At 41.7% G+C, this 16,781-nt stretch overlaps 1 protein-coding gene across 1 annotated transcript; it reads right to left on the bottom strand.

Moving 5' to 3' along the window:
• Positions 1-503: 503 nt before the first annotated feature.
• On the bottom strand, positions 504-9,463 carry LOC130293286 (olfactory receptor 5V1-like; the record flags this gene model as incomplete). Its single annotated transcript, XM_056541789.1, has 2 exons — positions 8,552-9,463; positions 504-515 (listed from the first exon to the last, which is right to left on the bottom strand). Coding segments are annotated over exons 1-2 (924 nt in total), but the record flags the coding sequence as incomplete, so codon positions are not given.
• Positions 9,464-16,781: the final 7,318 nt, after the last annotated feature.

Genomic DNA, 16,781 nt, shown 5'->3' on the forward strand with positions numbered 1-16,781 from the left:
ATAGATTAGAATCAGATGGCTACAAATCACATACAATGGCCCTCATTTACTAACAGCATTCCGACTCTTTTTGTTGGGTTGTGCGCCTAAATTCTGTGTAAATTCTGAATGTGGGGCAGAAAAAAACAGACAGAATCAGAAACACTCAGAGTGGAAAAAAAAAACTACAAAATGGGCGTGGTTTTCAGGAAAAAGAGGCTTGTTCCCTACATTTCATCCAAAATCACTCATCTTTTCTGAAAACCACTCTGAAAATCATGTGAATTTTCTGGTAAAAAAAAAAAACCCTACACTTTAAAGCATGTTTGAAGTTTCCAAAAGTGGAGTAAATTAGTAAATACCATGGGGAAAAAAAGGTTGGAACAGCAAAAAACACCCCAAACCTACACTCCACTCTTAGTAAATCAGGGCCAATGTGTTTGGGAAGTCTTCAGACCCTTCACTTTTTCACGTTATGTTGTGGTTTCAACTTAAAGGGGTACTCCGGGGAAAAACTTTTTTTTTTTTTTAAATAACTGGTGCCAGAAAGTTAAACAGATTTGTAAATTACTTCTATTAAAAAATCTTAATCCTTCCTGTACTCATTAGCTGCTGAATACTACAGAGGAAATTATTTTCTTTTTGAAACACAGAGCTGTCTGCTGACATCATGAGCACAGTGCTCTCTGCTGACATCTCTGTCCATTTTAGGAACTGCCAGAGTAAAAGGAAATGCCCATAGCAAACATATGCTGTTCTGGGCAGTTCCTAAAATGGACAGAGATGTCAGCAGAGAGCTCTGTGTTTCAAAAAGAAAATAATTTCCTCTGTAGTATTCAGCAGCTAATAAATACAGGAAGGATTAAGATTTTTTAATAGAAGTAATTTACAAATCTGTTTAACTTTCTGGCACCAGTTGATTTAAAAAAAAAAAAGGTTTTTCACTGGAGTACCCCTTTAAACAGAAAAAAAAAGCTTAAGGACAGAGACCATTTTCATTATTGCATTTTCGTTATTTTCTCCTCACCTTCTAAGAACCATAACATATTTTTCCAACTTCAGACCCATATGAGGCTCGTTTTTTGCACGACCGATTGTACTTTGTAAGGACAATTTTCATTTTACCATAAAATGTATGGCGCAACAAAAAAAATATATCTGTATGGGGAAATTGATTAAAAAACAAAATTTTACAAATTTTGAGGGGTTTCGTTTTTATGCTGTACATTTTACTGTATAACTGACTCTGTGGGTCAATACAATTAAAATTATTCCCATGGTTGAAGGCGCATGCACGCGGCTCCCCGGAAGGGACACACCTAATGTGACCTCTGTGCTGACCAGAGATAACAGCCTTCTTAAGCACCAATAATCGGCTCCAATCTAGCGGTAACTTACTTTCTCTTGTGGGGGGAACATGTGCCACTCCCAACGGAAGAGGAACCAGAGATTATCACTGCACCTTTCACAATCTATACCTGATATATTCTGAGAAGATGGCGGACTCCCGCTCGAGCTCCGCAGTACCGCCTTTAGATGGTGACGACGCCCAGGCACCAGAAGATCTTTCTCCAGCGGTGATGTTCCGTAATATTAAAGGGGTATTCCGGGCAAAAATATTTTAGGGGATAAGATGTCTGATCGCAGGGGGGGGGGGGGGCACTGCTGAGACCCCCTGCGATCTCCCTGTAGAACCCACTTTCTATGCGGGTGCTGAATCTCCAGTTTTGGAAACCTCCATGTTTCCGGGACTGGGGACGTGACATCATGCCACGCCTCCTCCATTAATGTCTATCGGAGGGGGCGTGACGGCCATCACGTCCCCTCCCATAGACATGAATGGAGGGGGCGTGGCGTGACGTCACGTCCCCAGACTCAGAAACCCAGAGGTTTCCGAAACTAGAGACGCAGTCCCCGCATAGAATGCAGGTGCTGCAGGGAGATCGTGGGGGTCTCATCAGACATCTTATTCACTATCCTTTGGATAGGGGATAAAATGTTTTTGCCCGGAATACCCCTTTAAGGAATAGTTTCAGACTGCGCTGGCTAAGGCGGTTTCTGATCTTACCTCACAGCTGCATGACCTAGCCCAGCGTGTGGCGGACTCAGAAGCTAAAATAGATGAGCTGGCGGACACTGTGGAGGCTGACCGCCAAGATCTTGACGATCATGCTGCTCAGCTACAAGCTCTCGAATTAAAGATCGAGGACTTTAAGAACCGCTCACGGTGGGCGAATCTGTGTGTACAGGGCCTGCCAGAAACATTCACAGACCTCACCAAGATGGTCACAGCTTTCTTCTATGACCTCACCCCTCAATTGGAGCCAGAACTGCTTTGTCTCGACAGGATCCACAGGGCCCAAGCTAGGGCGAAAAATCCTGACTTACCTAGAGATGTAATCCTGAAGCTGCACTACCCGGAGGTAAGGGATACCCTATTGCAGGCGTCGTCCCGGAATATCCCAACAATTCCCAGCTTCCCTCCCACAGTACACCTTTATTCTGATTTGGTGCCGACTACTTTGGCGAGTTGCCGTGACTATCGTCCTGTTAAGCTGGCACTCCAACAGGAGGGAGTGAAATAGAGGCGGGGTTCCCCTTTTCCCTTACTCGTATGTACTGCCCTACGTTCTCACAGTCTATGATGGACTAAGGGTCATTCTATTTTATTTAACTTTTTTGGTTACTGTTCTCTTACCCCCAGCGTGACCGTATGCTCTGGACTCTATTTCTTATTTTGTTCTATGCGGATTTACTGCCTTTCTGTAGACATAGGCTGTCTCCGAGTTGGACTACTGCACCCTCACCACCAGACCTCGGGTGTCTGGAAGTATGATGGACCATGCTCTTTGGTTGTCGGTCTGTCCTATGACCTTTCCTGCTGCTTGTTTGGACATGTGTCGCCTGGCTGACCTCATGGCCTCCCCTTAGCTATTCTGTGATATTGCACCATGAGTAAGATCTTGCTTCACAATGTACGGGGCTTTAATTCACCGCATAAATGAAGGAAAGCCTTCTGAGATTACATGAAATATGCACCGATTGCTATATGCTTGCAAGAGACACATTTTACAAGGGACTCTAGGCCTCAGTTTTTTTAGTCTTATTCTCGATTTTACGTGTCCACTTATGTTACGAAAAGTAGGGGTGTGATGACTATGCTTCATAATTCCTTTCCCTTTCAGGTCCAGGAGGAGCGTTCAGATCCCAAGGGTAGATATTTATGGTTACTAGGGTCTTTGTACGATAAGCATGTCTGTTTAGTGAACACCTAAGTACCTACTGACTTACCTTTGACATTTTTTTCAGAAAATATGTGACCTGCTTGGCTCCCTGACCTCTGATATTCTGATTTGGGTGGGTGATTTCAACATGGCTTATAATGGTAAGTTGGATCGCTCCAACACGGGCCCGTTTCACATATTAGGGACCCAACAGTGCCTATTTTCTTCTCTTTTTGTCACCCACTCGCTGATTGATACCTGGCGGGAGTTTAATGGCACTGCCAGGGGCTATTTTTACTACTCTCCTGTCCAACGCCATTACACTAGAATAGATTGGCTACTGACGAATATGTCTTCTTTACCTCAACTACTGTATACTCGTCATGTTTTATCTGTTTGGTCCGATCACGATATGGTACTGGCAGCGTTTAATTTTATATGCCCCCTTCATCACCCATTTCGTTTAGATGGTTTAAAATCAGCTGGAGTTGAGAAGGCCATGAGCTGGACCAAGGCTACCTATTACAGATTTGCTAACAACCTGATCGCCTGCTAGCGACGATGCTCAAACAAACAACTTCTTTTAAAAGGGTCCACAGCCTCCAGCTCTGCCCTGGTCTCCGTTCCTCTCATCCTGATAAATTTTCTTCTGCCTTTTCTACACCACCCTCTATTATGAACCTACTCGCCTTCCCTCCTTTTCTGGTACGCTCCTTATTTTACTTTCCACTGTCACCCTCCATACCCTCTCGCCTGACTCTAGAGAGATCCTGAATGCTCCCATCTCGTTCAAGGAAATTTCCTTTGCTTTATCTCATCTTAAATTAGGTAAGTCCCCTGGGCCTGATGGTCTGACAGAAGCTTATTATAAAAAGTTTGGCCTCCTTTTGATACCTCCTCTACTGTCCTTATTTAAAGGGGTATTCTGGGCAAAAACATCTTATCCCCTATCCAAAGGATAGGGGATAAGATGTCTAATCGTGGGGGGCCCGCTGCTGGGACCCACCGCGATCTCCCTGCAGCACCCGCATTCTATGCGGGCTGCGTCTCCAGTTTCAGAGACCTCCGGGTTTCCGGGACTGAGGACGTGACGTCACGCCCCCCTCCATTCATGATCACCGGTATACGGCTACTTATAGACTGATATCACATCTGAATATTGATCTGAAGCCTTCAATTTTGGTGACCCGCTTGAACAGATACATGCCAGGCTTGATACATCTAGACCCGGTGGGTTTCAAACCCGGCCAACATGTTTCTGACAACATCAGGAAGGGTATTCATCTTATTCACTTGTCCAACACTACTTCTACCCCTATGTAATCACTTGATATAGAAAAGGCATTTGACTGTGTCTCCTGGCAGTATCTGTTCACAGTTCTTTCAAAATTTGGCTTTTCAGGTCCATTTGTAAGAGTGCTGGCTCACCTATATTCCTTCCCCACAGCTTTTTTGAAACTCCCCTCTACATCACCTCAACCTATCTCCATCCACAGTGGCACCCGTCAGGCATTATTTGCTTTGGTAATGGAACACCTGGCGGCATTGATTAGAGGTCACCCGGATATCAAGGGTATTTCAGTGGCATCCTCGGAGTATGAGTATCCCTTTTCGTGGATGACCTTCTCCTGACGATGACTAAACCTCTAGTGTCACTGACGAATCTTTTGGTCCTTTGGATACTTTTTCTGCCTGCTCAGGCCTCCGAGTTAATGTCCCTAAATCCAAAATCTTTCATTGCCGGTTTCCCTCACAGCTAAGAGACCGTATTTTCCATAATTTTTTTTTAAAGACTCCTCTTCGTGTGTTTCTTATTTGGGGGTGAAGATTACTCCTTTCCTTTCTACCTTGTATAGCCGTAATTATCCACCCCTCTATACGTCCATTAGAACCGGCTTGTCCAAATGGAATTCTCCTTACCTTTCTTGCCTGGGCTGTGTTAATGTAGTCATACATGTAATCTTGCCCCGCCTTCTTTATTTATTCTGCTCCCTCCTGATACCTATTGTTAAGAAAGACATATTAGCCCTTCAAAAGGATGTGTTTGCTTATATTTGGGCATATGAATGGCCCGTATAGTCCACTCTTTGATGCATTATAACAAGAAGCTAGGTGGCCTGTCGGTCCCCAATTTTCTTAAATATTACTATGCTGCACGCCTGGCCCAGCTTGCCCTTATTAACATATCTACTGGAGCCCCACGGTGGGTGACTTTGGAAAACTCTTTACTATTGCTTTATTCTTATGGAGCTTTTATGTGGTCCTCTTGCCCGGTAGCTGCCCTATTGCCTTCCTCGGCCCTGGTGGCCCTTTATTCGCTTTCTCTCTGGCGTCAGGTTCACTTTAAGTTCTCTCTTCAGTCCCCTGTGTCCCTGCTTTTCCCTTTTCTATCCAACCCTCTTTTTTTACTCCTGGACTGACCCGTCTATCTTTATCTGGTGGATACAGAATTAGACCCTTCGGCTGCATGATTTTTTTGATTAGGCGGCAACTTTAACCTATTGAGATTTTTCAGACCTCTCGTTCATTACCGCCTAGTGAATTATTTTGGACACAACAGATCTTCTCACTCTATTGTGCACAGCTGTCTAACACACCCTCCCAAATGCCAACGTTTTTGAAAGTTGTTTGTTGCATACCCCTAACAGACATGGTCTTTTTTCGCTCCTTTATGCCCATCTGAATGCTCCTCCACCTGACGGGAAGTTGAAATTTATGGATAACTTGAAAAATTATCTTGGTTTCACTTTATAGCTCTCTTAATGGAGGGATAGTTGCACCACATTGAGCCATGGCAGTTGGCCTGTGTCATTGATGGAGACTGCTCTTAAAGTGTTGCATGTTTTCTACCTGCTAGATTACATGCTATCTACCCCACTGTCTCATCTCTTTGCTTCCATGGGTGTGGTATGCGAGGGACTATGTACCATGTATGGTGGTCGTGCCCAGTGGTCTCCACTCTTTGGACTCAAATAGTCACCCACACATCCCCAGTACACCTGCCTTTTGGGCCATAAACCCAATAGAAAGATTTTTCGAGTCTTCCGCCTTGTACAAATGATTCTTTTAGCTACCAGAATCCACATTGCTTCTCAGTGGAAGCAGCCTACCTTGAGCTACACTAGTTTCGTTAATATAATGAACCTTATCATATTATACAAGAAAATAGCAGCTATGAGGGAAGACACGGTGGACCGGTTGTGAAAGTGTCAGAGCCATAGACTTCTTCACCCCATAGCCCTGATATGCCCCATTGTTTTGCTTTGTATTGAGTGGGAGTATCTTCTTGTAGTGTCGGGAGATGGGCCAGCCAGCTTTTTTGCTTTGTTCAATTTTATCACTATGATTGACACCAATTGCTATAGCTGACATCGTGCCTTGCGCTGTACACTTTATTTCAGTCTTGTTTAGGTCATGTTGACCTTCTTTTTCATGGTTTGTAACCTTATTCATATGTGAGCTTCTTGCTTCAATAAAAGCTTCATGGTTTGATTGTTAAAATGATTCCCATGGCTACATGCTTTTCTAATATTGTACTACTTTGAACAAAATAAGTTTGTTCAAAATGTTCCTCTTCTGATCACCTATAACTTTCTCATTTTTGCGTATACAGGGCAGTATGAGAGCTCATTCTTTTCGTTGTGATCTGTAGATTTTGTGACCACTTTATTAAAGGGGTATTCCTTCTTTATACATCTTATCCCCTATCCAAAGGATAGGTGATAAGATGTATGATTGCAGGGGTCCCGACGCTGGGGCCCTCACGATCTCGGTGCAGCCCCCGGCATTCTGTGCTGGGCACTGCTTCTGAGTTCAAAAGGTGAGGTAAGGGCCATGCCCCCTCTATTCACGTCTATAGGAGTGGCCGTGACGTCACCTCTCAGTCTCGGAAGCCGCATCCAGCACAGAATGCTGGGGGCTGCACTGAGATCGCAGGGTCCCTGTGGATAGGGGATAAGATGTATAAAGCCGAAATACCCCTTTAAATTTTTTTCTGGGATGTGATGTGACTAAAAACAGCAATGTTATCCTTTTTTATAGTTCGGACATTTACGCACACAGCGACCCCATATATGCTTGTTTATTTTTATTTTTTTTACATTTTGTTTGGTAAAATAGGGAAAGAGGGGGAATACATTTTTTTGTTGGGGAAGGGGCTTATTCACTTTTTTTTTGTCCCCACAAGGGACTATTGTTAATCTTATTGTAATCTTTTGATTGCAAATACTGAATGTAGAGATTAGATATGTAGATGGTAGATAACACTGAACAGTGCTATGCCTTTTCAGTGTTATCTACCATCTACATCTCTAATCCGTGCAGCAGTCGACAGGAGTGGTGCTCGCTTCATAGACCACGGGTCCTGGCTGCTATCAGCAACTGGGAACCTGCTTGTAGCAATCCCTAAAAAGCTCTATTTTTGTCTCATCAGACCACACTACCTGCTCCCATTCCTCCTCTGAACCATCCAGATGGTCATTGGCAAATTTCAGACGGGCCGAGACATGCGCTGGCTTGAGCCTTGCATGCGCTGCAGGATTTAAATCCATGACAGCGTAGTGTGCTACTAATGTTTTTCTTGGAGACTGTGGTCCGAGCTCTCTTCTGGTTATTGACCAGGTCCTGCCGTATCGTTCCGGGCTGATCCCTCAGCTTCCTCATGATTATTGATGCCCCACAAGGTGAGATCTTGCATGGAGCCCCAGACCGAGGGAGATTGACCGTCATCTTGAACTTCCTTAACTTAATAATTGCATCAACAGTTGTTGCCTTCTCACCCAGCTGCCTGCCTATTGTCCTGTGGCCCATCCCAGCCTTGTGCAGGTCTACAATGTTATCCCTGATGTCCTTACACAGCTCTCTGGTATTGGCCATTTACGGAGAGGTTGGAGTCTGTTTGTTTGTTTGTTTGATTGAGTGTGTGGATAGGTATCTTTTATACAGGTAACGAGTTCAAACAGATGCAGTTAATACAGGTAATGAGTAGAGAACAGGAGGGCTTCTTAAAGAAAAAACAATAACAGGTCTGTGGGTGTCGGAATTCTTACTGGTTGATCAAATACTTATGTCATGCAATAAAATGCTAATTAATTTTTTTTGAATCATACAATGTGATTTTCTGGATTTTTGTTTTAGATTTTGGTTCCCATAGTTGACGAGTAAATATGATAAAAATTACAGAACTCTACATGCTTTGTAAGTAGGAAAACCTCCAAAATCGGCAGTGTATCAAATACTTGTTCTCCCTATTGTAGTAACAATTTGTGGTTGGGACTTTTCAAGACTATGACAAGTAAATATCTTAGCTCACTGGGTCCAGCACTGAAAAAGACAAATGTCTAAAGTACTTTCTTCAAGGCCATCTTCACATCTTCATTTCTCAGGCTGTAGATGATGGGATTCAACAATGGAGGAACAACACTATATAGGACAGATGACACACGGACAACGATGAAGGAATCTCGAGAAATAGGTCCATTGTAGTTAAACATAGCAGTTATGTAGAAAACAGTAACAACTATGAGATGTGAGGAACATGTGGAGAAGACCTTCTGTCTTCCTTCTGAAGAACGTATTTTTAGGATAATGATGATGATCCGTATGTAAGAATTCATGACAAGTAGAAAAGGAGACATTCCTAGAAATACGGTGATCACATGTAACAACACTTGGCTGCTCTGGATGTCACTACAAGCTGCTTCCAACATCGGAGGGACATCACAGAAGAAATGGTTGATGTGATGATCTTCACAGAAGGTCAGTCTTAAGGTCACTAAAGTAAGGAATACGGCATTTAACAACCCGAAGACCAAACACCCGGACACAAAACCTGAACAAAAATTCTTATTCATAACTATATGATAATGAAGGGGGTTAGATATGGCTACATATCGGTCATAAGCCATGGTAGCCAGAAGAAGACTTTCAGATCCTCCAAAAGAGACAAAGAAATAGAGCTGTGTGAAACATCTATGGAAGGATATCCTCCTGTTCCCGGTGATGGAGTTGATCAGCATAGCCGGGAGGGTGACCGTAGAGTAACAGACGTCTAATAATGATAGACAACTCAAGAAGAAATACATGGGCGTCTTAAGGTGGATGTCCACCTGGATGATGGTAAACACTGAAAAATTCCCAATAATGGTCATCGTGTAGGTAACTGCAATTAAGAGTGAGAATATAGCCTTTCCTTGAGAAAATCCTAGGAGGATAAAATCATCCAAAGAATTATTACTCTGAGCCGTCATCCGGTCAGTCATCTCAACACTATGGAAAAAAAAAATTTTATTTGTTGGTTAGAAATAATATAAAACCTAGATAGTTTGAGGAGAAGTTGGGTCTTTGTGATGGCTTCTCCAGGGGAATGTTTGCCCAGTGTAATTGTTTGAAATGGTTTGGCCCACAAGTAGCCAAGTTGGGGTTATCAATATGGATAAATCTCTTATTCCTTTATACCACAAAGTGACAATGTAGAATTTGACAGCCAGACATTTAGATCAAGATTACTTAAAAACATGACATCCTGTTAGGTGCGATGTGTGTAGTTTCGGATTAATAGAGCAGTTGTTGGTATATTATATTGTACTTCTAAGTGAGGTATGTATAAAAAAAAAAGGGGTAAGAACTGTAATATACACTTACCCTTCCCACACTGCAACTTTTTACTCTTCGAGTTACGTTATATCAGGTTGGTGACCCCTTTGAATCATGCCTATTCTCACCCGTACGAACAGGCAAGTGAACTGTCATGTGATCACTGACTGCATGGCCATTCACTTTACATCCTCTGGGCAAAGTACTCTCATACCCAGCCTACTGAACATACTGCGCTGTACAGGAGATCAGCAAATGCATACCCTACTGTACAGGAGCAGGGAGTCCAGCAATCGACAGAAGTCCCTGCTTCTGTACATACTATACATACAGTGTAGCACACCATGCAAACAGACTAGCCTGTCGCCAATCGAGTTGATGGACTCTACATCTATATGTACAGTACTGACTATGCAAAATCTTTATGTGGATTCTCCAAATTACAGGTTCACCCCACCCCTAGGTGCATATACATTGAGCTTGGTTTTTCTTATTGTCTGTTTTTGTTCCACAGTATATCTGAAGTTTTGAAATATCACATTATATATATTAAGTAGTCAGTTGTGTGTTCCTTTTGTTGTCACCTTACCAGGTGGTTGCTTCTTTTTCCATAAATTAGATCTCAGAAATTGAGATTTTACAAGTTTTTGTCTATCTGAGGTGAAAAAAAAATCATTATTTGTTTTTGATTTTAAAGAAACGAGACGTGAGGCTGGTGGATTGTGCTTTCTGCCTTTCTGTTATGTGAACCTCCTCATATATAATCACAAAACACTCCATAGAGCCACTGGGGAAGGTACATAGACGACATCCACAGAGACTGCATGTCCTTATGGGAGCCCAAGTCATTAAGGCCAATTATTTCTATAATACAATGAATCATTTCTAGTCTCCAATTATATTTAGATTTTTTTTATTATTGTCTGAAATCATAGAACACAGTGATGCCTCTTTGAGGAGACCATTCAAAATTGCATTGAAAAGTGGTCTCCAAAAGTTGGTCTTTCGGAGTGGTTTACTGTATCATATCATATATATGGCAAAGGAAGAAATGTAAGAAGGACACCCAGGGAAGAACAAGAGGAAGGCTATTGAAGGTGCTCCCCAACATAAAATCTGTCAGGCTCTCTGCAGTGTGCAGTCACGGAGACCCGAATCTTAACATTTTGTCAGGTTTTAGTATTGCCTAACAACCATCAAAATCTTTGCCAGGAAACAATTTCCAGGGTCCTTGTTGGCTCCTTAAAATCGTTGTACAGTTCCTCCGACACGCATTGAATTACTTCTTCAGATCTGCAGAGTGCCTAAAGTCTCGAACGTTTGTAATATATTTTTTAGGGTGGTTCTGTACAATGCAAGACTGGCTTTTCTAGTGTCACCCTCTACAGGCTACGTGTACACACAGTATTTTGAGACTCATTTTGAGTCTCAAAAACATCACTTTTTATAGGCATTGGACATCTGTGATTTTTTTTCTTAACTTTTTTATTGTTTGTTTTTGTTTTTTTTTTTGCATACATTTTTGGGTCTACAGCAAATGCTAAGTATACAACTTGCAACTCCGTTTTTAGGGAATTAAATGGCAAAAAAAATTACTTTGTTAAAGGCCCCAAAGAAGCCCCTTGATAGGTTGTTTTACATCTGTAATAATTATGGACATATTTATAAGCATCTTTTATCTGATGTTTTTCCATTGAATTCATTGTAATTTAATCAAGGGAATGAGGCCTTTTTGGACTTTTTGAGATATAAAATTGCCTTTTTTTTGGGGGGGGGGGTGATTTTACATCTTAAATTAAGTCCTAAAAACAGCGTGTGAACATAGCTTGATGGGTGTTTGGCACTCTATTTAGTCTTGTAGCTATTTACAGCCATTTCATCTACATTATTTGACCATTAAATTTAGGTACACTCATACTAAGGATGTCCGGGCATGCTGGGAGTCATAGTCTTACAACAGCTGGAGGCTCATTGGTTGGAAAACACTGCACTACCCTGTAACTACAGCTTACCATTCTGCAGTATACCATTAATAGTGATTCTGGTGAATAGGTGGATATGTATACGTATTATCTAACAAAAAAAGAACAAATGTGTTTATTAGAAAGAGCAGACAGAAATAGTGAATATTTCAGAGTAAAAACGGGCGCTTCTCCAGAGGAACAGAAAGTCGGACAATCTTACACAATAAAATTGGCTTTATTTTAACTAGTGCTTCTAGTCTTTCTAGCTTGAACCAGCTCTTCGCTAGGCATAATAAACAAGAAAAACATTGTACAATAAAAGCCAATACGTTAGAGTGGTTCTGGGTCACCGAGCTGTAAAACAAAATTGCCACCGGACAGTGTGAATTAAACAGTCAGAATGTCTAATATGTGAAAACAACGCAACATAAGTCCCCGAAGTCTGAAAAACGAAATTATAGTAAAATCATAGAAAAGGATGATAGCAACTTGACCTAAAGTGACTCACATTAATGTGAAATGCGGCTGGGATGGTTGTTATGGTGACCGCTGGGCGTACGGAGTGGGTAATGGAACTAAACCAACGCAAAATGCCTCTGCAGCACATTTCTGCCCCCTCAATGCAAAGCCTATGGGAGGGGGAAGGAGTCGTCACAAGGGGCGGAGTTGGTACATTTCGATACTCTAGCCCCGGGGTCGTGAGTCTTCAGACATGGAGCGATCATCGCTTCGTGCAGCTGAGACAGGTGGGTGCTGCATGAGAGACTGCGGGGGTCCACATCGGCGGGACCCCCGCAATCAGACATCTTATCCCCTATTCTTTGGATTTTGACTCCATATCCAGACCTCCAGGGGTTGATGATTTCCATTGATAATTTTTGTGTGATTTTGTTGTCAGCGAATTCATCTATGTAAAGACGAAAGTATTTCATACGATTAGTTCATTCATTCAGATCTAGGATGTGTTATCTTAGTGTTCCCTTTATTTTTTTTTGAGCATTGTATGTATTCATACCCTTTCCTTGGGACTCAGTTGATGCCCCTTTGGCAGTCTTCAGTCTTCTTGGGGATGAGGCCACAAGTTTACTCTCCTGGATTTGGGAATTTTCTGCCATTCTTTTCTGCAGATCTTGTCAGACTCTGTCGGGCTGGATGGGGATAATTGGTGGAAGCCATTTTTAGGTCTCTCCAGAGATGTTCCATTGGGTTAAGGTCAGAGTTCACCTTGATGGCTAATGGCTTTTGGCATTGGTTTACTGACTAGGCATCTGACTCATTTTATAGATCTCCACCTACAAGAGTTTGTCATTTTCCCTCTATTATACCTCAGATACTAATCCAGCCTTATCTGTGATTTAAAGGGGTACTCCAGTGGAAAACATTTTTTTTAATCAACTGGTGCCAGAAAGTTAAACAGATTTGTAAATTACTTCTACTAAAAAATCTTAATCCTTCAAGTACTTATTAGCTGCTGAATACTACAGAGGAAATTCTTTTCTTTTTTGGAACACAGTGCTTTCTGCTGACATCAGGACCACAGTGCTCTCTTCTGACATCATGAGCACAGTGCTCTCTGCTGACATCTCTGTCCATTTTAGGAACTGTCTAGAGCAGCATCTGTTTTCTATGGGGATTTTCTCCTACTCTGGACAGTGCTTAAAATGGACAGGTGTCAGCAGAGAGCACTGTGGTCGTGATGTCAGCAGAGCGCACTGTGTTCCAAAAAGAAAAAGAATTTCTTCTGTAGTATTCAGCAGCTAATAAGTACTGGAAGGATTAAGATTTTTTAATAGAAGTGATTTACAAATCTGTTTAACTTTCTGGCACCAGTTGATTAAAAAAGAAAAAAAGGTTTCCACCAGAGTACCCCTTTAAAAGATTTCCATATGAGGAAAGATTTTCTTTTTGTGATCCTCAATGTATCATCTATATATTTAAATATTGATCACTCCCAGGCATAGAAGAAACAACATTTTATTTAGATTCTAAAGCTAAGACCTAGAAAATAGAGAACAACTTCATCATTTAGGGAATTGTATTTCATCCTACAAAATATTTTTCCCCAATGTCAGTTATACCACCAGGAGTGCAGAACCGCTATGGGGACATAGCTCACCCCAAGCTATGCAAAATTGTTCTTGGTGTTTTGGGAGAGGTCAAGAGAGACAGCTTTGAATTTTGTTGAAATCCTTAGAGACAATAACTGGGACAGTTGTGTAGCGTGGGGGAGTGGAAGGAGGTTGCTCCAGGTGCAAAATTCTTAGATACACAAACTATGACAATCAGGAAATGTCAGTTTTGAGCCCCTAAGAACGTAAAGTGAATGGTGATGTATACAATGTGAGCATCCACACTCAGTATTGTACAGAAGCTGGGAGTCCGACTGGGAGTCCAACAGGAATCTCTTCTTCTGTACCTACATTTTGTACCATTCTATGCCAATAGGGGGGAATTAATTGTCTACATACAGGGGCATCTATGTAATGGGGGGAAATGATCTACCTACCTACCCACAGCCTCCAAATCCACCTGGCAGAAGTCAATGATCACACTGATGCCCGCTATTAACCCTTCAGGTGCCATAATCAATACTGATCATGGCATCTAAAGTATTAGGAGGGCTTACTGAGACTCATTGGAATACCCACGGCACAACTGGGGAGGTTCAATGAGTCAAGATGGCGGCCGGGGGTCTCATCACCTGCCTCTGAGGCTGCTCCAGTGATCCTCTTTAACAGTCTGCCTTCTGGCAGCCCATAGAAGTAGATTGCAGATTACACTGATCACTATAAAAACCACAAATACAACATTCCAAAATTGCTGATTTTTGGTCACATCCCATCCCAGAAAAAAGGAATAAGAAGTAATGAAAAAGTCAAATATAAGGAAACGTGGTACCGATAAAAATTACAGGTTATGGTACAAAAAATTACTCCCATACAGCCTCATATATGGAAAAATGAGAAAGTTAAATAGGTCAGAATAGAACGATTTTAGACATACTTATTTTGTAAACAATTTACGCTCCATGTCTAAACAATAACAACAATTAATGGCACAAATGTTGTTACTGTCCAGACCCGGAGCGGTAAACGGCACATGATAACATTAATAATCTATGTTCCTGCTATTTTAATATATGCATCCATCTGTGTGATCTCATTTATTGATTTATTTTTATTGCTTTTTACTTGTCACTCATATCGACTGTAGAGCAGCTGGTTTACATATTGGGTATTCAAATACAGGTCCATAAGTTTAATAATGGTTATTTGAATGTATAGAGTACGTTTCATAGAGCATTAAGTTATTTGCACTGTACTGCCTCGCAATAGTGAAGAGTTACACCTATATGATTCAGGGTTAATATAGCAATTTACTATATTTTCTACCACAAGGGCCATGTGGTCAGACAATTTTTATACATTTTATGTTATTTTATGAATTGTTGTCCTTTTATAATTAAACAATTTTTGCTTATTTTTGTGCTATTGGCATAGTGATTTATTCATTTATTTTTAATAATATCCACTGTGTACCAATTGATCTGACGGTAGACTGAGGACTGTTAATCCTGTTTTTTCTCTTACAATTTTTATATAATATTTTGGGGTATAAGTGTTTAAACAGTTAATCTCATCAGTTTTTAATTTAGCTTATTCCTGACAGATGATAGGTGGATTCTGTTTTTCTGCTTCCAGGTCTTTGTGTTCCGTGAGCCTCCCCATAATTATTTATTATATTAATCAATATACTCTTAATGGAGGAGACGTCACAGGGGAGATACATAGACGACATCCACAGTGACTTAAATTCCTTGAGGGAGCTTTAAATAAATAAGATCAATTATTTCTATAACACAAGTCTACATTAAGATATAGATATTAAATTATTGTCTGGAATTAAAAAACAGATATTTCCATAAATGAACGGACATCTTAAAATTAGAATTATACAACCCCTATTGACAACCACTATCCATGTATCCTTCTAGGCTATAGACATCATAGGGCTGTATCTCCAACTTGGTGCCACCTTTTTGAAGCAAAGTGGGTTATGTGAACAGCCATTCATCATTTCACCAGGTCTGGCTTTCTGCAGCCCACCCACCTTCATCAGATGTTTGTTGGGGATTCCAGCACTAAAACCTTTGACCATCAGCTTACTGTCATGGTGGATGCAATATGAGAAGAGTTGTCTATGATGAGATTTAAGGGAGTATTCCGGCTTTACACAATTCAGGGGGATAAGATGTCTGATCGCGGGGGGGGGGGGTCTTTTGAGGCGCTGCTGGGACCCCTGCGATCTACCTGCAGCACCTGGATTATGTGCGGAGCTGCGTCTCCAGGCTCGGAAACCGAATATTTTCGGGACTAGAAGTGTGACGTAATGCCACGCCCACCTCCTGATGTCACGTTATGCCCCCTCCATTCATGTCTATGTAATATCATGTAATGTACAGGGTACATTCACATGGCAGGGGTTTACAGTGAGTTTCCCGTTGCAAGATTGAGATGCATCAAATTTTACGCTGTAGCTCAAACTCCCAGTGAGAAACTCGCTGTGAACCCTCACCGTGTGAATGTACTCTAAAAACACTACACTACAGTATACTACACAAAATAAAAAGTAAAACACTACATATACACACCCCTACAAAAAAAAGTCTCCTACGTTACTGTTTCCAAAATGGAGCCTCCAGCTGTTGCAAAACAACAACTCCCAGTATTGCCGGACAGCCATTGACTGTCCAGGCAAGCTGGGATTTTTGCAACAGTTGGAGCCACCCTGTTTGGGAAACACTGTCGTAGGGTATTTTTTGTAGCGGAGGCAAGTGCAACACTTGCATCTGGGTCCATCCCTATGCAAACCCCTAATTTGGGCATCAAATGAGCAATGCGCTCTCTCACTTTGGAGCCCTGTCGTATTTCAAGGCAACAGTTTAGTGCCACATATGGAGTATTTCCGGGAGAAATTGCCTAACAAATTTTGAGGGGCTTTTTCTCCTTTTACCCCTTAT

This window comes from Hyla sarda, chromosome 10 (genome assembly GCF_029499605.1).
Source record: "Hyla sarda isolate aHylSar1 chromosome 10, aHylSar1.hap1, whole genome shotgun sequence".
Taxonomy (NCBI): domain Eukaryota; kingdom Metazoa; phylum Chordata; class Amphibia; order Anura; family Hylidae; genus Hyla; species Hyla sarda.